This window comes from Temnothorax longispinosus, chromosome 8 (assembly GCF_030848805.1).
Source record: "Temnothorax longispinosus isolate EJ_2023e chromosome 8, Tlon_JGU_v1, whole genome shotgun sequence".
Classification (NCBI taxonomy): Eukaryota; Metazoa; Arthropoda; class Insecta; order Hymenoptera; family Formicidae; genus Temnothorax; species Temnothorax longispinosus.
In genome coordinates, this window is record NC_092365.1 from 16,682,900 (window position 1) to 16,706,720 (window position 23,821).

General features: G+C 41.1%; 4 protein-coding genes across 5 annotated transcripts in view; 1 reads left to right on the plus strand and 3 right to left on the minus strand.

The window, feature by feature from the left end:
- Window positions 1-23,821, plus strand: part of LOC139817997 (nuclear exosome regulator NRDE2) — a 65,353-nt gene that overhangs the window by 37,356 nt on the left and 4,176 nt on the right. The window contains exon 2 of the mRNA XM_071786380.1: window positions 23,517-23,814. Coding sequence (XP_071642481.1) covers window positions 23,754-23,814 — 61 coding nt within the window. The 5' untranslated portion in view covers window positions 23,517-23,753. The remainder of the gene's footprint in view (window positions 1-23,516; window positions 23,815-23,821) is intronic.
- LOC139818443 (dynein light chain Tctex-type protein 2B) lies at window positions 6,819-8,531 on the minus strand. The gene is made up of 3 exons (XM_071787156.1): window positions 8,179-8,531; window positions 7,532-7,728; window positions 6,819-7,113 (listed from the first exon to the last, which is right to left on the minus strand). Exons 1-3 carry the CDS (start codon window positions 8,311-8,313, stop codon window positions 6,948-6,950), a joined length of 498 nt encoding a protein of 165 aa, XP_071643257.1. The 5' UTR covers window positions 8,314-8,531; the 3' UTR covers window positions 6,819-6,947.
- On the minus strand, window positions 13,077-18,461 carry LOC139818000 (leucine-rich repeats and immunoglobulin-like domains protein 2). The gene is made up of 6 exons (XM_071786384.1): window positions 17,846-18,461; window positions 16,374-16,531; window positions 15,464-15,674; window positions 14,922-15,072; window positions 14,253-14,401; window positions 13,077-13,509 (listed from the first exon to the last, which is right to left on the minus strand). The coding sequence occupies exons 1-6, from the start codon at window positions 17,931-17,933 to the stop codon at window positions 13,409-13,411; spliced, it is 858 nt and encodes a 285-aa protein (XP_071642485.1). The 5' UTR covers window positions 17,934-18,461; the 3' UTR covers window positions 13,077-13,408.
- On the minus strand, window positions 18,849-23,542 carry Mocs1 (Molybdenum cofactor synthesis 1). Of its 2 annotated transcripts, none has more exons than XM_071786382.1 (6): window positions 22,627-23,542; window positions 22,413-22,530; window positions 21,897-22,064; window positions 21,570-21,796; window positions 21,011-21,470; window positions 18,849-20,552 (listed from the first exon to the last, which is right to left on the minus strand). In XM_071786382.1, exons 1-6 carry the CDS (start codon window positions 22,705-22,707, stop codon window positions 19,954-19,956), a joined length of 1,653 nt encoding a protein of 550 aa, XP_071642483.1. In that variant the 5' UTR covers window positions 22,708-23,542; the 3' UTR covers window positions 18,849-19,953. The 2 variants fall into 2 exon arrangements, with proteins under 2 accessions (XP_071642483.1, XP_071642484.1); XM_071786383.1 differs by having other exon boundaries at window positions 20,525-20,748.

Here is a 23,821-nt window from a genome sequence, read left to right on the forward strand (position 1 = left end):
CACAAATAAATTAACGTATATTCACAGTTTCAAGAAAATCTATAGAAAATCGATTTTCTCTATAGTATACAAGGACCGGAGAACTACCTTAAGGAACATGAAACAAAAGAAAATACCCTCACTCTTGTCATGAAACTTCGGTATGCGTAAGATAAATGTTTGAAGAAACCTTTTCTCTTCGTCCATTGTATTCCCACCATTCCTGGAATGTTTAGACCCTTTAGAGCTTTCGGAACTAATTGTGTTTCTAGCCAATCACACGTATGTTTCTGCAAAAGACGAGTTATATAAAGCCAGTATCTCGGGATCGGTCAGTCAGTCTCGAATTTTAAGGCAAGAAACTCACTCGAGTTCGCTCAATATTCACCGAGTCGCACCCCAGAGAAATTCGAAAATGGTTCAATGGAGTAGCGACAATGATACTGGCGCTGAATTTAACTTGCTTAGGAACCGCGAGGAAATGCGAAACGTCCTAGATCAGTACGAACAACTACTGGTGGCATTTTCATTGGGGATAGAGCAACGCGGGACAGAATATTTCTCGGACTATCTGGAAACCGATTTGAATGATGTACCACCGTGGACGGGATTAATAACTGAAGCAAAGCACATAATGGCCTTCATCATGAGAGAAAATGAGGTACGTGAACGGCTAAACTTGAAAATCAAATCTCCCGCACTTACTGAATATATGCCTCGATGAGGGCAATGAGTGTTTTTCCGAAAAAACATTTATACGTATATTTAGTCGGCCAGGCGCCTTCGAGAAAACACGTTTGTTCGCGCGCGGCTAATTAGTGTGATGTCGGGCTATTACCTTGGTAGGAGCACACAACTTGTAGGAGGACCTCCTACTTTAGGAGGGCTGTGAATTAAAATCCACATGTGGGATCGAACTCAAAACTCATTGCTCTCGATTGCGAATCCGCCGCAATCTCGCATAGTCACGCGACATTTCGCAGATTAATTGACCCGCGAATACAAATGTGATTTTGAATTTAGAATGTCTGTAGCTGAAGTTATAATTTGTGTTGAAGTAATAGTCGACTCTCTCGTTATAACGTTACAACAATCATTTGCAGCTATGCTTGATGATTTTACGATAGATAAGATCAAAAATAATTTTTGCTTAACTAAAAAAAGATAAAGTTCTAAAGACGTTAATTAAACTAATTGTGAAATACAGTAAAAACGAATAAGAACCGTATAAAAAAATATTCTGCTGATATGCGTTAGATATTTAAAATTATATTATTTCTTTTGCAGGATTGCTCCAAGAGGGAGAAAGTAGATTGAAGAAACTGTTGAAAATTGAAAATTGGATTATTTTACAATATTTTTTAGCTTTTTAAGCCAAACAACATGTACTTTATCATTTATTCATTCTACTCTGCCGCATAACTTTCGATAGTACAGGCGCGACTGACAATATATCTCGATATGTTTGATACATGCGTCTAAAATGCGATCTCAGAGTATACTGAGAAACTGTTTAAAGTTTAACGTTCAAATATACGTGATATGTGATATGTGTCAACGATAGTGCTTCCCATCATATATATCAGGCATCTCCTCTGTACTGTACGTTTAGGAATATATTACAAGTGAAAAAGATCAGCATCTTTAAAGCGATCTCTTAGCGAAATTGTTATTCGTACTCAATCTACTTTTGTAATTTTCTAAATAGAATTTGACATTTTTATATCTCTGTGCACGCGCGCATATGTATACATATATTTAAAAATATACATAATTGTATTATTTTATGCTTTGGGAAACGAGTGTCGTTGATGTAGCGTAATGATGATTGTAGAAGAGAAGTATGTGTGTATGATTGTTATGAAATGGTGGGTGATGTTCCCCAAAAATACCATGTGCGATTCAGTATGTACCCAATTCGATCTTGGTGGTAGCATCGATCGGCCAAAAAACTTATAAATAAATATAGAGAAATAAGTATAGAAAATAGATTTTTGTAAATAAACAAAGTCTTGCGTAAAAGACAAATCTATAGAAATAAATAATAAAACTATAAATTAACATGTAACATAAATTTACTACAGTAAAATGTTTATAACTTCTCTCGTATCTGTGACATTTTTCAAAAATGGTCAAAAATTGCGGTAATAAATAACCACAAATAAAGAATGTTCGACAGAAAGAGAATATTTCTTGGGATAATAGGCTTTACAAGAATTAAGGGAAGACTAACAACAAAGGAAGCATTAAAGACTAAAATGGATATAAATTTAACGAGTTCTTATATCTCTCTCTCTCACATCTGCTGTGCTGTTTTTCAAAGAAGATAAATGACGACTAAGCATGACAGTGTTTGATAGAGAACTTGGTATAGTAATAGAAATATTAAAAGAAAGAAAGGTGGAGAAAGCAACGAACAGGTAAAGACGTTAAGACGGGAAAGAAAGGTAAAGGAACCGTATAATAGGATTTATATGCAGAATAATCATTACCATTGTCCAAATTCGTAAATCGCCATATGCTCCGCTATCTGCCTTGAGCTCCGTTCCACGTGCGCAGTCGTGCATGGTTTACTGCTCTACGGAATTTCCTGTGATTGGTGCATTCCATGTAAAATCTGTACATAAAACGCATACTATCTCTGTGTGTGTGTGTGTGGTGTGCATGTGTAACATGAGGATTAACTATTGCAAAGGATTTTCTGTGCTTCGCAAAGTAACTAATTGCATTATGAGATATACTCGCTCTGTAATTCTCAAATCGTTAAAAAAGCATGTATCGTTAAACGTTGCGATATTCTTTCGAGAGATTATAACCGATAACGTAAAAAGTTATTTTATAAGTTGCACGTCATTTTGCATCATGTCAGAGATTATACGATATGGAAATGAAAGACACCTTGAAAATTATACACATTTATATCGCAAGAACTAAAGTTTTAAGTACATTTAAAAAAATTCTGCTATTTAGGTAAATAACTTGCGTTAATTTACAGTCGAATAATTGTTATACCTGAACAATGGACGTAGCTGCGGACATAGGCAAAAAGTATTTCCTGGTAAAAGCATTATAACAACTCAGTTTTCTTCTAGAGGAAGACGCGATATAGATCTATATTACTCTCGGTGTCAGGAATATTTGAAAATCACCGCGGTATACTCTATCACATTAGGCAGCGACATTTGAAATTCGGTTCGTTAAAAGTTGAATAAAATAAACGTATCGTCGAAAACAATATTCGATCCACGCCTCCCTTCGCTATCCGCGGATCGCTTTTAACGAGGAAAATTTAATTATAACTTCGAAGGCGAGATCTCTCAGCACGGCTTGTTAAAATGAACAAAGTATCCACTATCGCATATACACAGCCATATACACGGTCGTTCTATAAAGTGTAATTTTACAAATCCCTGAGGGAACACACATAATCTCTTTAAACAACGCGGATTATATTAACGCTATACTTGTAACAGACGAGCCCGAGGAAAAACATGTCTCGTCCATTCCGGGGTTTGCTGCTAAACAGGTATCTATTACCAGCGTCGCGGTTTAAGAATACCCGTACATTCCGTCGTCCCATAAACCTCATTAATTTCATGATTTCTTTTGTCAAGAGAGCTATGTGGAGCAGCAATTAATAAGTTTTCCAAAGTGTATAAAAAATTATACATTACGCTAATTATAGATGCTAAAACAATATCCAAAGATTCACAATTTCAAATAATGATTGTTATCCGACTTTATTTCATTTTGATATAATTCCCTTCAACATTTTTTACATAAAGGCAAAGAGATCACCACGTTAATGATTTCTCCAGACGAGTGCACCCTTAGGTCTCTCACCGTATTAACCCGGGAGTTGCAGAGGGTGGCTAATCAGTTAAATAGCGTAACGGCAAATACGGGCGATACGTTAGTCGCGGAAACGCAAGTAAGGCGAACGTCGCGGAATTTCAGCCGTGAACTATTTTACGAGAGAGGGGTCTCGCAAATGTTTTCGGTTCCTGTTTCGGTCTTCGATTCGCCGGCGGCAACATCCCTCGCGCGCTACACCGCGGTGTCACGTGGCAGGACATCGAAATTGCGCCATTAATTTAACGGGAGGGAGAAAGAGAGAGAACCGCCACACATTTTCCCTGTAATTTCCAGTGAGGCATTGCCAGAGAACACAGCTTGTGTGTGTCGCGCAAGCTTCGAGGCCCGCGAGGCACATTGTATCTCTATCCCCAATCGAATAATTTTATTATTTTGACTCTCGCCAAAGGGAAATACTAAATACAACCGCTAAATGATGAATTGACAATAGGGTCGTTAACAGTACCGCGAGGGAATACCGGAGCTTGATGTTATAGATGGTTTTTTATCCGCAGAATATATCGAACCGTGCTGCGATTTTGGAAATCGTAAATTTTTATTTTACGTCACTGGATAATATTTGTGGAAAAAACGGTGTATATATATATATATATATATATATATTATTATTATTATTACAAGGCGATAATAACGTTAATAATAATAACGATAATAATTATAATAAACTAATATATTATTACAACAAACCTTATTTAAATAATAATAAATAAAACCGACCGTTGTACATACATACAATCAGAGAGAAAAACGCCATTTACGGTCCAGACTGGATCTTGGTAGCTAATAATATTGTGAATTTTATATACTTTTTCCGAAATCAGTAAACTGCGATCGATTTAAGTATGTGGATAATGTGGATTTACTATTCCGACTAGGTGCTGTGTTTTAAAAAGCAACAAAAAATCGGCGTGTGGTTTACTGCTTTCGGAAAAAGTATATAAAATTAACACAATATTTTTCTCTCTAATAAATCTTTAATAAAATTTTACTCGTTCGATTCGACCTTATAAGCCAGCATCATTGATTGTGAAATGAATCCGCAGTGACGCATAAATTGCGAGAGCGTTTGCCGATAAAACAAAATCTCTTCCATCTTTTGCTTATCAGCGTGTCGGTTACATTGGTCCATTTTTCTTCTGGACCTTTGCGTAATGACGCTGAAAGGGTTCGATCGACTGAACTACCGTCGTCTGCGTTTGACAACGTCACGAGCTGCACGTAACGCGCGCGATCGATTGCATCCTGCATCCAATCGAGAATCAACAGGCTTGAGAGTATTATTATTATTATTTTAATTAATTCGCTTTATATACATTAACTCACTTTTCGATCGCACATGCTATCTCTCTCTCTCTCGCCGCTTGAGTTTTAAATCCGTGGCACGTGAGTTAGATTAGAGACGGAAATTCCTTGTCTTAAATTCGCCATGCAAAAAGTGTAGCGCGTTTCCGTTTCTCGATCTTGCTTTCCTCTTTCGTTCCCGTTCGTCGTCTCACTCTCGGAGACGTTAAAATTACTTCCATTTCGCCGCAGTGCGATCACGCTCGCGAAACATAATCTCGCCGTTTCGCGATCGAAGGCACGTCCCGGCGAGCGTGCCAATGTTCATAAAAATGTTCACGGTGTCGCCGGAACTTTAAACCGCCGTCTATTATTCCGACGAGGCGTAGACGAGCCAACCGAAAGTTTCCCGATAAATCATCACTCCGAGGCCGAGAGGGTAGAAAGCACGAAGTCGCGAAAGCAATAAATATTAATAGCGAATGGTTACTGCATAATCGATCAGAACTTTTCCAGAGTCATTCCGCTAGTTGAAACAACCTCATCGAGTACGTCCGGGTATACCGGATGTTCCAGATTACCCGCATCTCTTTTCGCGTACGTATTTTTGGGGACAAAACTTGACGTTTATCTTCTCCAACGAAAATATCGTGAAGAGCCGATAATCCCTGATCCGTGAGTGATAAAAAATGAAGGAAGTTTCAGAGAATCAACCTCAAATTACGTTTCCATCGAATATTAGTGTTGCGTAATTGTTCGTTTAATATATTTAAGATAGAATTTTTTTCTAATAAATCGCGCGAAAGATGACACGAGTGAAACTTTAGTAAGATTAAAAGTCGAGCTAATCGAAGGAAGAAAGTCACCGATAATCTGGAACACCTTATATATACGACGGACTTTATGCAAGAAGCGAGTTATACCGGGAAACCTTTTTAAGTCGTCCTTTGTTCATTCTGCCGAGGGAAGAAACAATTACCGGACTTTTTAAACACTCTGGCCTGACGCGATCCCGGGTCATCGCTCGTACTTGAAGAAACGTAATTATCAGGGAAACCGTGCAAGAAGCTTCTCGTTTTGTCACAAGTAAAACAATGGCTTTGTATGGCTGCAGCCATGCGTTCGCGGTAAAGTAATTGTTCCAGCATTAGCGTTGCCCGGTGCATTTTACTACAAGCGATTAGTTTGCTCAAATGCCACATTAACGATAATTATTATTGTCATTATCAACGGATTGAATTAGGAATTCAAGCATACTGAATTCAAGCATACTTTTTGTATTCCCGAATCGTAAGACGGAATGAAGCAATTATTTCTTTTTTTTTATACGGAACGAGACGCTTTACGGAAATAAATTCAGCTGGTTTCTTTGACGATCCTGCAAAAACGATAGTTTAAAGTCTTACCTTCCTACCGAAATAATTAGTTACGTATGGAAACTAGCCAGAATTAGATTTTATTAATTTATTGCTATATTGACCATATATGTTTCGCTTTATTTAATATTTCTTCTTTATTTAATTTCACATCACACATTATATGCATATATTTTATACTTTGACACATTCGTACATTTTACGCGCGATTTACATCGAGCGTTCTCACGCCATTGTATTCGCAGCCGTTACAACATTATTATTATTCACGATATATATTATTGTATTTGAAGCCAGTATCATTGAAATTACTAATGCCGGTTTCACGATGACTCGATAAATATGTATAAGCGTTACAATGTGTATTTCGATATTACAAACTAATGAGACTGCACGGGCTTAATGCAGGATATTAGTTCAGAATCGTCGCCGCGTTTAATCGTAATACACACCGAATACGCAGCACCATGCGTATATGTGATTGTTTTCGAACACGTGATACGAGTAATTATCGCGTTCTACATCCCAGAGACACTGGAAGGCCGCGTGCATACTTTGTTGGAAGCGCTGGATTATGTACACTTGCGTCACTATCTTGTACCTAGTCGCAAACAGTCGTCTCACAAAATAAGCGAATAATGTGTCGATTATCGGGACCTGCCTAATAATTTTTAAATCTTGGACAATTTTTATAAGTTTTACTTAATCGTTGTTAAGCTCTCACTCGGTGACCGTAAATGTCGAGTCTTATTTATGTTGTACATGTATCGTTCATCATTTTTTAATTAAAAATAATCGTGTCTTATCCAACACGTAAAAGGAATAAATTAGAACAGTTATCTAGATACACACATGGATACAACAGCGACCCATGTCACCTTCTAGGACGTAGAGAATGTAGGATACACGATACTTGTAATTTTTACAAAAGATTACAGCGAGATGGCGAGGAAAGTGAGACGGGAATAAGTGAGGAGAAGTGGAATTCAATCTGAAATAAATTTCCATAATTTCAATACCTGTCGTAATCCTTCTTGCCGACAGCCTTTAGCACGTCACTGGCAATTTCCAAACACAATTTTGATGTCTGATCCGGCTGATATGATGTAATCGCCGATAATTTGATCTCCATTACGTCACGAACGATCTTGTCGACCGTCGCCGCGTGAAAAGCTTTAAACGGTTCCAGACGAAAAGTGTTCTGGTATCTCGGGATCTGTCCAAACGACAAGAAGCGCTGTACCAATATTGTCCACGGAGGTGGAACTTAACGCGGCAATAAATCAGCGGAAAGATTCAACGACGATAATAAATGAAACGACTGTGGAAACGACCGCGCTAGATTATAAGAAGACGCCGGTGGCGTTGAAGAGTCGTAAAATGCATAATATCGAAGATGCATATGGATAAAATGTCAAAGTTCTTCTAAAATTTCTGCACCGTTAACCGGAATCGCGGGAGCCACACGTCCCCCCGAAAATTATTGCACGAAATTATTATCTAATTTTTTTTCTTTTTTTTAGAGAGATCTTATTTCAAGAACGAGCGAGACGATTCTTCCAGGCGCATCGAGATTCACCTGTATTAAAACTTGTTCATTTTCCGCGCTCACTCAATTTATTTGCGTCCATCCAATTTATTCCGCCGCACTGGATGGAGAACGTACCTTAAGTCGATCCCCGCGCCTGTGAAAGAGTATGCCGGCCCCATTGAAACCAATCATGGAAAGCTTCGACAGCGTTTTTCTCTTGGTCTGGCTCTGTGTCCGGAAATAAGAAACACGTACCGTTTTAGATCCCATAGCGATACTCTGTAACGCTCAATATAACGCTCGGCAAAAAGAGAGGAAGTATATAAAAGCGGTTTCCTCGCATAAATTTCTTAGTTCCTCTGATTGATTTGAATATTTATAGCATCCACTTTTGCGCATCGTAAAATATGAAATCGATAAGGAATACATATTGCATTAAGAAACAGGGAACGAAAATAAGATGGATGCACCGCGCGGCATGAATATTATTTTCGAGACCGACAGTTTTGGCTGTCGATTAAATTTAAATCGCGAGAAGTGAATTGTACTCTTTATTTATTTCTGCAACAGATATATTGTCTTGACCAAATATACGTGACATAAAATTACTAACCTGCTTACTAACTGTTCTTTTTTTTTGGTTACTTTTGCATATATTTGATCATGTTTTACCTCTGTATCAGTCGGCAATCTGACGCTCAATCTTTGGACTATACTCTGCCATAATTTACTCTTTGATACTGGCACCGAAGCGTCTTGTTTACTCTGGTGTTTACTCATTTTAAGTAGCCCCAGTGACAAGTGACGTAAACGAATTGTCCTCGAGAGGACGAGAGGACGAGAGGAGGGACCGCCTCGAACGGGGGCGCGGAACAAAGGACGCTCATCAAAAGAATTTCAGCTACGATGCTGAAAGGAGGAAATTATTGCAATCTCCGTCCGTAGTTCGCGAGCAATTTCGGCAAATAATTACGTGCGCTACGCCGTGATAAATCCTGCCACAGAAACGTCCGGGCGTAGTCTACAACGTTCAAATTGGACTATGACCGAATCTTTTTAAACACTCTCTGTTGGATGACAGTTTCATTTTTTAATTTTTAATAACGACTTTAAAAAAACTTTTAAAAAAATGTTAAATTAAATAATTAAGTTTGACAAAGCGGTGTCTGGTCATTAATTACAACAAATTCGATTCACTACTACTTCGATTCACAGGAGTTATAATAATAAAAATTAATATTTTGTCAGGTTTTTTTATTTTTGAGATTTTTTTACTCATTTTGACTTTATATTTATTATTACGTTACTTTGCATAACGACAACGAGTATAGTGCTGTGCTGAGTTCTGTGCCGGACAGCATCGTTCCCTGGTGTAACATGCGCTCTTGCAAGTCTCATTCCCCGGCTGTCTCGGAGTGTCCGGCTCAACAGGACCGCGGACCGTTAAGATCGAGATCGATATCGATATCGAGCGGGTTCAGCATGGTTGAGCATCGACACGGTTTGTCAATTGCAGATGATCCGGCACCACAAACGAACCGCGTTTATCCGACGCTTGTTGCAAACACCGCGATCGATATAAGGATAGGAGTTACGCCCTCGAGCTTTGCTCAGCTTTGAACGGTAGAACGTTAAGTACTTCCTTTGACAAACTAAAGGAAATTTACCTACGCTCTCGGCGCAACTATGCTGAAAACACCTCGCCGGGGATTTATTTAGTAATCGCTGCAATATTCAGATACTTACTTTAATACGAATATTACGAATATTAAGAACATACAAGGTAAACGCCAGAACCGTCTCTTCCCACCTTCACCTTCACCTCGATCGATGTAACGCAACTAACGGTTTGATTAAACAGTGATTACAATACTTTAACACGTTGCGCGCGTGATAAAAAGTCTCTCGTCGAGAATTTTGTTGTCGGGAAACGCCGACCACTAATAAAATCATTAATGCCATCGTGATTGCGATTTGCATTACAATGACATCATTATTACCGTCATTTTATCATTATTACCGTCAGATTATCATCAATCGAAGCTGTTACCAAAAGCCTGTAGTGTTGTGCGACGATGTCGACATTACTACTTCACAACGCTCCCTTTTAGCGCGGTATAATAATTTTAGTTAACTGTAATTTTCTCTCAACCTTTTTCTCGGCTACCCATGCCGCTTGTGCATACAGAGGCGCAATAAAGGCAAATGGGCCGTTCCACTTCCGTTCAACGAGTGAGAAAGTTGGGAATTTTGCTTTTTCTATTTTTTGTTTCTTTCTCTTTTTAACAGAACTCGGTAAAAGCAGAAGAGGATTGGATAAACAATCGACAGAATTTCCTGGACGATCAGCAGTTACGCGGCTAACTTTCACGAACGTGTCGCAGAAACTCGTTGGCTAACTCGATAAAATTCCGCTCCCGTGCCGTACAAGCATCTAATGCGGCAGCAGCCGCCCGGTATAGTTTCTTAGCGAAATTCTTAGACTGCTCAACCCCGAAACTTTTCTCTTTCGCTCCCCCGCGTATTTGACATCCGCGGATAATGCCGCTGTCCCCTGGAAATCCGATAAGAATCAGTGCGCGTTGCAGAGAGAGATGTGACGTAAGTGACGTTTACTTCCCTCGGAATGTTGAATCGATCGTTAATTCGGCTCACGAAACGAATCAATGTTTCAGAAGCAAATTGTCTAACGCGATTTGGAAGCTCGCTGTTCATGGCGTTTTTCAATCAGACACTTGCCAGGTAGGTAGGTACTCGTCAGCCGATTTGAAATCGATATTTTCTCGGCGAGAAGATTGAATCCGACGTAATCCTCCTCCTCGCAGCTGTTCAGTTCGAGGCGTTAAGTATTTTTGTAGCTAAGCTTCTCGCGCGCTCACAATGCTAATCTCTCTCGCACAGAAACGATCTTTGAAACGATCCATTGTGTCAGTTTTGGCAAACCGCTCGGAGACTATTATGTGCGCGGAGCCTTGATTCTGTGAATCGGACGCGAAAAGAACACGCCATGAATTTTCTTTTCCGTTTCTTTATAAACGTGTCTTGCGCCCCATCCCACTCGATCCTCATTCTTTTATATTGTATACGGCCCCGCGGACACGCCACATACGTCCTCTCGCCTGTATGGCATCGACCACAGGCGAAACTCCTCAATAAAGGCTGCATTTGCGTGTATAGTGCATTCCTCGAATAATTCAACTTGTCTCGCATACGCTTTATACGGTTCACGTACCTACTCGGGAAGCCGAATCGCGAGCGCGACCAGCGCCAAACAACATTGTTATTGATTAAACTTCGACGCGGACTACCGAAGGAGTTTCTGTATCCCTCCTTCGCGGAAAGTATAGTTATTTACCTTTTCGATACGCGTGTTTATTGCGTCATACTTGCTCTCGATGTTCAAAGATCTAAAGCGCGTGCCGCGTAATTAAGTATCGGCACGTGATGCAAAATGCGATACGACAGAACGGTATCGCAACACCAAAAGAATTACGCGAGGCTCGCGGCGATGGGTTTACGCGGCTTTTGCGGAACCACCGACGTGCCGGGATTTTCCGCGGGAATATCCATGAAAATTGCTTTGCGCTCAAAAGCTTCACGCGATTACGGCGTAAACTCGTTCATTAGGGTGATACTCGCGCGGGCGATAGCTCGAGCGCGTTCAAAAATTCAATCATCCGAACCTAACTCGCGCGATCTCACGTAACTCTCTCGCCGAGATAGAACTCGCTCTCGCGTCGACGTTCCCTGCCTGTCGTAGCAAGAGACGAAAATTTGCAAACGAAGTTTGCCAAACTCGCGAGAGAAGCCTCTCACCAATCCGAATATTTTATTTAGAATGTTTTTCATATCTTCCTAAAACGTATTTATTTTTTCCAGATTGTATATAGCCATAAATTTGTTATACGTGTTATACGAAATAAATTTTTGTACTATATTTGATATAGTTTATAAAATACAGTAAAAGACCAAACCACATGCATTAAAGTGTTACGAATATTCCCAATTCGGCATTAATCGAATGCAAACTTTTCCGTTCCCATTTGCATCACCGCCGCAGATAACGCCTCGTCATTTATTAATATCCGCTATCATAGCGGTGCTTTTTCAATTAATTTTCCTTTATTTTTTAATTTGGTGCAGGAAGCATATGTTAACAAGTCTGGATGATAATTTACGTTCTGTAGAGCTTATGATTCTTGCCGAGCTCTTTTCGCCAGAAAAATATCGCGAGCGTGCGGGGATTAAGGGACGGCGATAGAGCGAGTGGTAGAGATCGACGTTATGTCCGCCATGAATTTGCATCGGACCCGGACGGCGACTATGCTTCGCGGCGGGACGTCTAACTGATGCTTCCCGCGCGCGATTTGCATAAAATGAGACCGGACAGGATCCGGCAGGTCCCGTGGGGGGGTTCGCACCAGGAGAGCTTTCCCGGTGCCCGGACCACGGTTCCCGGAAAGAGCCCGGCGTTCCATTATCGCCGGGGTAGCGGCGATTCCGGGGATTCTCCGTTACGCCGTCGAGTAAGAAGGACAACGCGTTAACCCTTTGACCCGGCGCGGGCGGCGAACGGCGCCGCGAATGCGCGTCACGCGCCTGCTTTTACGGATTATGCTTTTCCGATTCCTGCACTTAACGCTAGGATGCCCGTTTTGGCACGGTTTTATATTGGGTCGTTAGGTCTTGCGAGATACTCCGCTACGGTTTACACTTTAAGCCCGGTATACAATTGTACCTCGTCGCGGCGTTTCTAAACATATGATTACGTGAATTATGTAATTGTCTCTTTCAATTTTATTATACTACGATGACGAAGGAATAATCGACGAGCTTGGCTGAAAGTGCGTTAAGTAAAAGGCATTTCGGGATCAAGTTTCTAATTTATTATTGAATTTAAGAGATTATAAGAGATTAATATTTTCTCCCTCTTGACTTACTTGGCACATCTTACCTTGACATTATAGAGGAACTCTCGGTAACAAATGATCATCAACAGGGAATGGTGATGTTAATTTACATAAGCAGACAAATTGTGTAACTCCAAAAGATTTATTACATTACATACACGTTACATCCGTACTGACATCTGTAGGGGCAGGGGTATTTGAGCGATCATTATTAGAGTCCAAGGAGTCTGAGCCGATTAAAATCCGTCAAACAAATAATTCTGAATTAGCGTTACCTAACGTCGATCGTGCGAAAACGTCCATAAGAGAGAAAAAGAAAAACAATTGGGCAGTACTGCAAAATCATACACCGGACACACTGTGTCATCGATTCCTCTCCATCGGAGCGGGCATCCGTGCGGACGCCTCAGGGAGCGAATTCGGGAGGAATTCGCAAGAGATTGGCGGCGTGTCGCTCACCGGAACATCGTATCGACGAGGAAAATCAGGACGAGCAGGACGAGTCTCCTATTTACATCACCGGTGCCGCCGTGTTGCATCGCAGCGGGATGCTCTCCTGGAAAAGAGAATTACATCGGACGACTAAGGTGTCGCTTTTGTGTCGCTTCCCCGGATCTTTACGTGTCCCGATCTCGCCAATCCTTCTCGGGTGCTCGCTAACGAACATTAAATTTATTAACGGCCCGTCGCAAAGTAGTAGCAGTAATAGGAGAAAACGAGTATTGCGCGCGAAGGGATCCTCGAGGATTTAAGGATCGTCGACCGTTGGCGTTGTCCCGAGAAAGACAGACGAGAGACATGACCGAGCAGTCGGTCATGTTTCTCGTTACTAAATATCGAAATTATCGTCGGATAATTTGTTACTTAATTATATGTACTATTTATTGCCACAACGAGCGAGCGAATCTATTATTATTTAATATCACATTACTGAAAATTGTGCCTTGCCTCATCGCAACATTAAACATTTGTTGCAAATATGATATGTGGACTGCATTATTTATATTTATACCAATAACAAACATATTAACATAATGGATAGAAAGAGAGAGAGAAAGAGAGAAAGCACGGGAAATCTAGGAGCAGATTGCGAGTGCAAATTAAAACAAATGTATGTCCTTATCAGCGAAGCGCGCTCGGGGAGTAATTTCGCAATGTAGTACATTACGCTTCTCCCTCGCTTGCTCGATCGCGAAGCGGAGAATTTCGAGATGAGCCATCGCAATCCCCTCGTTGCAATCCCCCCCCTTGTCGCAACCTCCCCTTCGCTGCCGATATTGCCACCGGTATTTTGCTCACCGTTTAGCACGTGCACCATGACGCTCGCCGGGGTGACTTTGCTCGAAGCGCATGTATAATTACCGCTATCGTTAAGTTGAGCACGCGTTATTAGGAGCTTGCTGGTGGTACCACGCTTACCCTTCTCCGTTTCCAGCGATACGCCACCCCTGTCGAACGTAACACGTAAGAGCGTTACTCTCGAGAACTGACTTGCGAAAGTTTCCGCCAAAATCCACATTGCGTGCATATATGTGTGTGTGTGTTTGTGTTTTGTGTGTGTGTGTGTGTGTGTGTGTTTTGTGTGTTGTGTGCGCGCGCACGGTTTGCTTTGCGTTTATCTCAGCGACTAACGTGAAATCGCGTCATCCCGTTTCGCCAATCCAGCGTCAATCCAATTTCCCGCTCGACCGCGTTAAAATTCAATCGTGATATCCACATCGGTGCGACAGCGATTCTTGAAGAGCAAGAATAGAATCATCCGCGCGCACTGTTGAAAACCGATAATTTTTCGACGCCGCAGCAGCAGCTTTGCGTGTACGCGCGAAAGCGATTTCGAAGCCGGCGGGAGATTACACCGATTAGACTCGATTGTTCGTTCCACCGCGATATTAGTGCCGTTCGAGCGACGATTTCCATCAGCTAATTGTGTATCTCACAGAGGTATATAATCGCCGACCGCTTGCGTACCTTGGACCGTCGAAATCGATCACCACACCAGCGTGGTACCAGGTCACGTTGCTCGGAGGCAGATCCTGCAGCTCTATAATGCAGGTCAGACTGATTGTGCTACCCTTCCTGATGTACAACTCCTGGGAACCCGTGATCCTCGCCTGTATATCTGATAGAAACAGCAATAACGACGAAAGGAGGAGAAGAGTGAAATATCGAAGCAGAGCGCGTCGTTCGCGATTGGCTTTATTACACTCGAGAAACGACGCGCAAGATCCTATTGCTATACGCGTCGGATTCTACCTTGGAAAATGGATTCTACTTCATTTCGAAAAGCTCAGCAAATCATCGTCGTCGTCGTCGTCATTGTGACGCGAGAGACGAAACGTGATCGCCGTAGGACGGTCAGAAAGGGAGAAGAAGGGGAGGAAGTTAAAACAATTGGTTCCTGCCGGCCGCGAAAGACGCCCGGGGAGATCTTTAAGCGCGATTTATGGAGCTCGCGGAGGCGCGCGCGCGCACACACGCCTCGCCCCTCGCAAAGTCGCAGGGAAACTCACCCAAAACCTTCAGTGCCACGGCTCTATATATCTTCGGTTCTGTATTAACCTGACACTCGTAAATGCCGGCGTCCCGCGGTTGCACGTAATCTATTCGCAGATTCCAGTCGTCGGTCTCCGGATTGCCGACTACCGTAAATCTCGCGTCGCCCGTGTAAGTCACCGACATGGACGTCAGGATGTGTAGGTCCCTTTTTCGGATCCAAGACACCTGGGTCACACATACACGCGCGAGGTGCCACGAATAAGGCATAGGTAATTGCAGTTTGCCCTCAACCCCTTCGCTGCTGCTGCTGCTACTGCTGCTATTGCTGATTCAACCCATCCGCGCGCGCGCGCTCGTTCCTCACCTCGCATTATAATGAAGTTTTCGATCTTGTCGAGACCGGAGAGAATTTAGAGATACAAAGACGTAATTAACAAGTCCGAACGGGGAAAATTTGCATTCCATTTCAAACATTTTGAAACGCTAGAAAAATGGAGGATTCTAGACTCGGGAAAATCGAGGACCCGGAGGAAGCGGACGTTCCTCCTTTTATGGCTGCATAGTTGTCGTAACGGGGATTCATTTTTAAAGGAGCCGCCCGGAGCGATAAGAATATCGATTTTGACTTTTTGGCACTGGTTCATGAATACGAAAACGCTGATGCTTTCACTTTTTTTTCAGACCTCTCCACCTTTTTATCCGCAAAAAAATTACGACGAATTATGATGATATCGTCGTGCAAAGAACCCCCGTTTTTTAAACTCTATCGAATCTAAATGAACACTAATGAACACGCTATACGCTTGAGTTGCCAGCAGCGAAAGGGTTGCGCGAGCACATTAAGTTATCGCAGACACGCGAACTACTTTTGAGATCGATGAGATCAAGAAGGACTCGGGTAGGGGGATGTTCAGTGAGACTCACAGTTCTGTTTCCTAGGTTTTTAACACGACATAGCAGGACGGCGGCCTGCCCTATAGCCACCGTTAATTTTTGCGGCGTGTCTTTGAAAAAATAGGTTTTCCTTGGACCACGCTGCGACTTCTCCCCTTTGCCCGTGTCGTCGTTGAGATGAAAGAGCGCTGAAATAAACATAAACTACGTGTTGACAATTGACATTCTATCATTCCCCTCGGTGACGTTCTTTCCGTTCTTTCGTCGGAAAGAATTACAGACCGCGGTTTAAAAAATAACCCCGAAGTCTCCGATTAAAAATACCTGAGTGTTTTCAATACGGAATATTTATGCACGAACTGTTTATTTTACACACACTTGGACCCGTATATGATAATCATTTAAAAAAAAGTACGGTTAAGATGATTATTGTATATGTATATTATATGTTACATTATATTAAATAATTAAATTAAAATCAGACTTTACGCACGTCTTCAATTTGGCTTGCCTTTTTACAATGTATTTCAAAATTTTGATATCTTTATCTAACGAAAAATAGTATGAACATATTTTTAATTACGATTTTATGTTGGTATGTATGATATTAATAAGTGTTTAATAATTTCACAACATATTACGCTATTCTGGTAACAAAGCGTTAAAATTATGTCAGAGAGGACAGGAATAACAAAAATACCCTTAAATAAATGCCATAATTTTTGCTCTTTCATGGCTTTAGATATCAACTTATAAGAAAGTTGTTAATTATTCTCTATTTTTCAGGTACTACTTTTTCCGCTAAAGAACGTATATAAATCACTTTGTTAATTAATTTCTCTTCCAGCTCCAAAAAAGACATGTGTATTACTGTTGAGAATAAAAGTATACTGGATTTTATAATTCTCGGAAACATGATTCTCGGTTAACGCTAATTATGATTAATTAACCCTCTATTTTCATAAGTACTGCAGAATATTAATTAACATGGAAAAAAATCAAAAAAATTACACAAAATTGAACAATTAGCGAATTCCAACTCGTCAAAATTTTTTTCCGTGTATAATTGATTAAAACAATAAATCTAAAAAAGTTTCTTTTGTCATGCTTAATTCAAAAAGTCGGCGTATGAAATATTTAACTTTGAGGAATCGAATTTTTATTGAATTTAGATCAAGTCTGAGCTCCGATTTTTACGAATAACGACACACCGAAATATTTCGTTCTTTGATGCGCTACAAACGGCGCATTTCGAACTCGCGCTTTCGATTTTATCCTCCTCGCCCGACAGCGAGATGAATTCGATAATAAAAATGATTTATGCCACTCTCTCGTGTGCCGGGACTGCCGCCGGGGCTTCGCGCGGCCGAAATTACTTCGGGCGATCCAACCGAAATTACGTGGCGCGGCGCACAGCCGCGGATACAAAAGAGTATTCCGGGACCGGAAAAGGGTTCTCCGGAGGTGGGGGCGAGGGCGGAGAGGATGCACGGGACATTTACCGATGCCGCGTTCGCTGTGAAGTGGTTCCGCGTGTAACAGGTATCCGATTCCCAGGAGCAGCAGGGCCATGCCGTGAAATGGGGCCATCGTTCACTTCGCGCACATCTCTCGATCTAATTGACGCGCCGCTCCGCGCCCGATCTAATTAAGCGACCTGCCCACCACCGTCCGATCCAAGCGATCGCTCTTTATTCGCGGCCCTTCGTCAAACACCCGCGGGATCACGCCGATCGTTGGCATAATGCCCCGTCGTCACTGCTGCCTGTTTCGGCGTGCCCGTGTGTCCCTCTTGTTTTTCACGTTACCGCGAACCGAGAACGTTCCCGCTGTTCTCGCGGTACCAAAAAATCGTTCCGAGCATAATCAGCCGGTTTCTCGCGCTTTTTACCACAATTATTAATTATTGAAAATTATAATTGTTAAAAATTACATCGGACAAGATCGTTCAACGAACTTCGAAGGTTTTACTTAATTCGATAACGATCGCTAACGCGACACGCTCGTTCTTTCGATCTCTCCACGCGACTCCACCGCGATCGCACGGAGCGTCGAAGCGGTCGGGGGCGGTGCGACACGGTTGCGGGCCGAGCACTGAATTTCGCTTCTCGCGGAGGATGGGAAAAAGCTCGGAAATCCTGGCACGGTGGCGCCGTGCCCGTTCCATCGGGGGCACGTGCGATTGCGCCGAAAGGTCCTCTCGGCATCGGATGCGATCTCCCTTAACCGGCGAGACGTATTTATCCTGGCGACCGCGTCGCGACTCCCGCGACAACGCGGCCGTACGTTATCGCGATTTACCGGAACGATCGACGTACATACACACCGATCTCTCACCCCGTAGCATGCGGGAGCTCCCACCCGACCTATCTCTTCTACCCGCTCGCAAAGCGCTCGCGGATAAAGCGATTTACGGCGTATTCGCTATTTTTCTAAGGCAATCTCTTCCTGCGCATAAATAAGAAAATAAAGGAACGGACGCATATACACAAGAAAGATCCTGTCTCTTGTATATTAAACAATATATTGCGATAAAATCTTTCAACAACGTAACAATGTTCTTAAAAAATACAATATGACAGAATTATTTGTGACCCGTAATATAGGGTAACTCTTGGCAAAATCTGTTTACGTAATACCACCCTCTTTTTATTTTCTTCAAGTGGTGCTTTCGTCCTCGCGATAATATTAAATGCTTATTAAAAGGCGCTAGTCGGAAGGTACAACAATGTAAGCATCGTTGTGTTATTTCCTGTTATTGCACTCTGCTTTTAATTTCTCTTCTGAGAGAAATTTCACGACAAAGCGTACGAATTCTTTACATGTTTTACCAATATTTTGTACATAATCGTAGTAAAATTTTTTCCTTTTTGTTTAAACAAATGCATACATATTCGTTTAAACTTACACGGATTTTCTATTCACGTATATCTCTGCCTAGCAGATTAGTACACAAACATTAACACACCCTTAATGACCTAATTCATAACTTCTGATCTAATTATCATTATATTAATCGTTTTTCTAAGATTTTTCCACTTACATTTAAGACCTTGCGTTATTTACGAAGGTCTCTTTAACTTATAAAAAAATTAAGAAGAGATTATTGCATGTCCCGTTGAAGCATTGGAATGGTCATGGTTTTCATTGTTATGCGTAATCCAATAATAGCTTATCTTTACACTAATTACGCGTATATATGTATATAAGTACAAAAATATGTAGACGAGACTGGACATACAGCCATTTCGAATTAAAATTGATAATTATTATGCGGGATTTAGTAATGTTTTTATCACTGATATTTTATATATACGTATATGTATACACACACATGTGTGTATAAAAGTATTCTATATATTATTATGCGCGTAAAATATAATTACCCCCTCTTACCATGTAAAATATGTATAAAATCTACGTATAATAGACATTCTAAATAATCTAAACACATCAACAAGCTCACAAACTTCTTTTCTTCAAACATATTTGAGGCTTTTGGAATGTTGTACTCTATTCTGTATTATTTAATAATTTAATTATAACCACGGCAGAATGAATCTTTATCCTATCGATGATTCGTGTAATCGACAGGGTAAAGATATCTCGTCTACGCTTTATTTATCACAAAATCACCCTTCGTACCGCCCGTTTTCGACACCAATTCTATACCGTAAATTTGCATTGTGCCAGGATTGGCCGCGTACTTGCACATATCATAGATCGTGAGAGCCGCTATACTTACAGCGGTTAAAGCTTCCATTTCGACGCCGGTCTTGCCGGTACATCTGACCTCCGATGTGATTTCGACTTCGTGCGATTCTTCGTTCAATCTTAAACGTACGTTTACATAAGACAAAGAGAGCGGATGACACAGCGGTATGAGGTCAGAGGTACGTTTCGCTGCCATAATACCGGCCAATTGGGCCACCGATAACACATCACCCTTCTTTACATTGTTTTCCGCGATCAGATTACTGATAATAGGACCTATCTTCACGAATCCCTTTGCTGTTGCTACACGTTTACTGTCGTTTTTCCACCCAACATCCACCATACTTGCTTTACCAGTTTCATCTATGTGCGATAATGATGAATACATTCTAATACTTGAATTACTTTTAAAATACGTTGGAATATATGGGAAATATTTGTACCGCATCGACATGATGTTACTCATTTTGCAAGAAAGTTTCTTCTTACGATTTGCTGCAACGTAAATACGTTGTAAAATTAGTTATAAAAAGTATTGATGCTATATTAACATAAGAATTTGAAAATTTGTAATAATGTCTGTTGCGCGTTTCGACAAAGCCGAACATAATTTAATACAGTTGGTTAATTATCAATTAACCTCCAATCAGAATCATTGGCCTATTTTCCATCTGAGTAAGATTGAACATCCCTGAAACACACGTGTGATAGCAGAGAATATAGCTTGATCGGTTTGTCGATACTGCTACAGTTGTAAAATAAACGGAGATAACAGAAAACAAAATCTCGAAAGAGAGAGAGAGAGAGAAGAAAACAAAAAACAAGAATAAAATCTTCAAATTATTAAAAATATTTTTACTAAGGTTTTTTAATAAAAAAGTCAAAAGTCTTATTATATGAGATATCGCGCATTCTTTCCACCTTAATCGATATATACGGTATATATAGCATACCTGCGTGTTGCTTCTTTTTTCGCGATACCGCTCCTCTTATCAAATCCTTAAGCGCATCTTCCGAAGCTCCATTTCGTAAGGCGTCTCGAAGTGAGACTTCGCCTTTTCCTTCAAACAGGCATACCTTCAAATTCCCGTCCGCCGTTATTCTTAAGCGATTACACGAATCGCAGAAATGTTGACTCATGGATGTAATGAATCCGACCTGCCCCACGAATCCTGGCACGTGATAGGCCTTGGACGTGTCGTTGGGCTGATTTGGCAGAGCTCGGAAATCAGGATATTTCTCTCGGATTATTGTCTTCATCTCGTCGAAGGGAACCATCTTATTTTCCTTCCATTCGTTTCCTTGAAACGGCATATACTCTATGAAACGTACATCAATAGGCCGGTCTCTCGTGAAATTGATAAAATCAATTATTTCATCGTCGTTGCGTCTTCGCATTATCACGCAGTTGACCTAATCAGCCAAATAAAAAAAAATAGTTACATAAGGCATTGCTGTATATCGCTGTGCACAATTTATATTTACAATTTATGTAATTTTTACTAAATTTACCTTCACGGGATTATAACCAAGCTGAACAGCAAGATCTATGGAAGCCACAACTCTTGCCCAGCCCTTTCTGCGAGTAAACAACTCAAAACGCTCCTCTTTGAAAGTGTCTAACGATATGTTGAGCGCATCCAATCCCGCTCGTTGAAGAGCTGGCAATTGACGTGTCAAAGTCAACCCATTAGTTGTGATCGCAACCTGCTCCAGATCTCTCAGTTGCTTCAGTTGTCCTAAAACGCAAAATCATACACGAACAGATTTTGAAAACTGAAACAACTTTGCAATGTTAAGTTAATTAGTCACAGTTTACTATTGAGAAATAGACTTTACCGACGATGTCAATGATGTCCTTACGAACTGTGGGCTCGCCACCGGTCAAACGTATTTTGCGCACACCTTCTTTGACAAAAAGATCGGCTATCTGTATTATCTCTTCCGTTTTTAGAATACCTTCTTTCTTGGTCAATTTGACGCCCTCCGCAGGCATGCAATATGTACCTGCAACGATAAAAAAAACATGACATTTCATGTCGCAATAGGCCTAAGTCTAGTACATAAACTTTGACCAACGTTCAAGAAATACGTTTGTTTTGAAATGAATAACAAGCGTTTATAATTATGAAAATATTTATCTTTAAATTAATTGCGTTCACCATTGTGTTAAACGCAATTAAATTAAAGTTAAATATTTTCATAATTATAAACGCTTGTTATTCATTTCAAAACAAATGTATTTCTTCGATGTTTATTCTGCGTTTCAATTTCAAATATTTCTATGGAATGGTCGTCAAATTCAAGCAAGAGAACTCTCGTGCAACACTTTGTACGAGTTTGAGGAAGACTCACAGCGAAGGTTGCAACGCTCCGTAAGAGAAATCCTGAGATACGTGTGCTTACGTCCAAACGTGTCCGTGAGTATCCCCTGCTGCTCATCGTCATGCAACTTTGCTCTGAGCCGCTGCAACTGTAATAAACGGAGACAGATTCGTTAAATCGCCTCGACAACGCCTGATGCACAAAACATCAAATATACCACATCGACAGATGCGACGACGCTTACCCGAGACGGCGTCTCCGCGACTGCAGCAGCCTCCGTCGACGCACCACGAAGTTGCCTGACGAGATTGCACCTCCGAAACATTTGTGCGATCAATAGACTGCGGGGACAATGTAGAAAGAAACGGGGAGAGAACAAAAAATGTTGTAACGTTACGTTAACCACTGGTCGACGTTACGTTTTTCGTCACGAGTTTGCACTTCCTTTCTTACACATTGTTATGTGTCCTCGGAATGAAAGAGACAATTACAAATTACATAATCGGCTAATTAAATTATCGGCTGTCTGTGAAGATGCTTTTGTATCCTTATCTAGGTGCACTGTCATTCGATTTTATCTGAGCGAACGCTACCTCTGGACACGTCGAACGCAGTCGAATCGCGCGCTCCAAACAACTCGAGATTCTCGGTCATTCTTCGCTCCCCTTTTTACACGTTTGCTTCAATCACGCGCTATCGTCTATCACCTGTCAGTCTTCAAGCACGCATACACGTTGCGATCATCTGCGATTATCTCTCGCATCCATGACGCTCGCATCATGCTTACATCATGCTTGTGATGCTCGCATCTACGATCTGTCACGTGATTGCGTTCGAACAGCTGTTCGGAATGGAGTAAATAAAAGAGGATCGCCGATCGGAATCGGCGGGGTGGTGGAGGGCCTCTGTAGGTCGACCTGTTTCTATCAGATGTTATAGTTAAAATCTAAGATAAGAACTAATATTTAATTTATAACTAAGAAAATGCAAAGTCCAAAATGCATTTAATAGCAATGACATTCGGTACAAGCAGGACGGCCTTTAAAAATATTGCTTATACCTTTTCCTCGATACTAATACTAGATTAAATAAAATAAAATTGTGCATTATCAGATGAAACCGCGCAATTTGCAGATGTAGCACGGACGCGCACCAAAATGATGTTTTATCGGCAGTATCGGAAAATGAACATGACTACGTAGTACCAATTTCGAAAATAGATGTCGCGTCCATTTACCGACCTTGGTCTCAGCCTTCTGCTTCTCTCTGCCTTTTATAAGAAAGAGGTTAGATTAGAAAGAAGAAAATATAGAAGAAAAACTTGATACTTCACGCCGCAAAAAAAGAAAGAAGAGAAGTAAAAGAATAAGAATGTCTCTCTTTCCTGCTTATTCGAACGATAAAACTGAATCAGCAAATTGCGACGATATAGGTAATTA

Bases quoted from the DNA above. Each gene is read 5' to 3' on its own strand.
- Mocs1 (XM_071786382.1), bottom strand. From the start codon at position 22,707: ATGTTTCGGAGGTGCAATCTCGTCAGGCAACTTCGTGGTGCGTCGACG. The intron at 21,797-21,896 runs GTAAAGTCTATT...TTTGCGTTTTAG, and splicing joins GGACATCATTGACATCGTCG to GACAACTGAAGCAACTGAGA. The intron at 21,471-21,569 runs GTAAATTTAGTA...TTGGCTGATTAG, and splicing joins TTGGTTATAATCCCGTGAAG to GTCAACTGCGTGATAATGCG.
- LOC139818443 (XM_071787156.1), bottom strand. From the start codon at position 8,313: ATGGGATCTAAAACGGTACGTGTTTCTTATTTCCGGACACAGAGCCAG. The intron at 7,729-8,178 runs GTACGTTCTCCA...TCGTTTGGACAG, and splicing joins GGCGCGGGGATCGACTTAAG to ATCCCGAGATACCAGAACAC. The intron at 7,114-7,531 runs GTATTGAAATTA...GTTTGCGACTAG, and splicing joins GGCAAGAAGGATTACGACAG to GTACAAGATAGTGACGCAAG.
- LOC139818000 (XM_071786384.1), bottom strand. From the start codon at position 17,933: ATGGCCCCATTTCACGGCATGGCCCTGCTGCTCCTGGGAATCGGATAC. The intron at 16,532-17,845 runs GTAAATGTCCCG...TGTTTATTTCAG, and splicing joins TCACAGCGAACGCGGCATCG to CGCTCTTTCATCTCAACGAC. The intron at 15,073-15,463 runs GTGAGTTTCCCT...TGTTTCTATCAG, and splicing joins CGTGGCACTGAAGGTTTTGG to ATATACAGGCGAGGATCACG.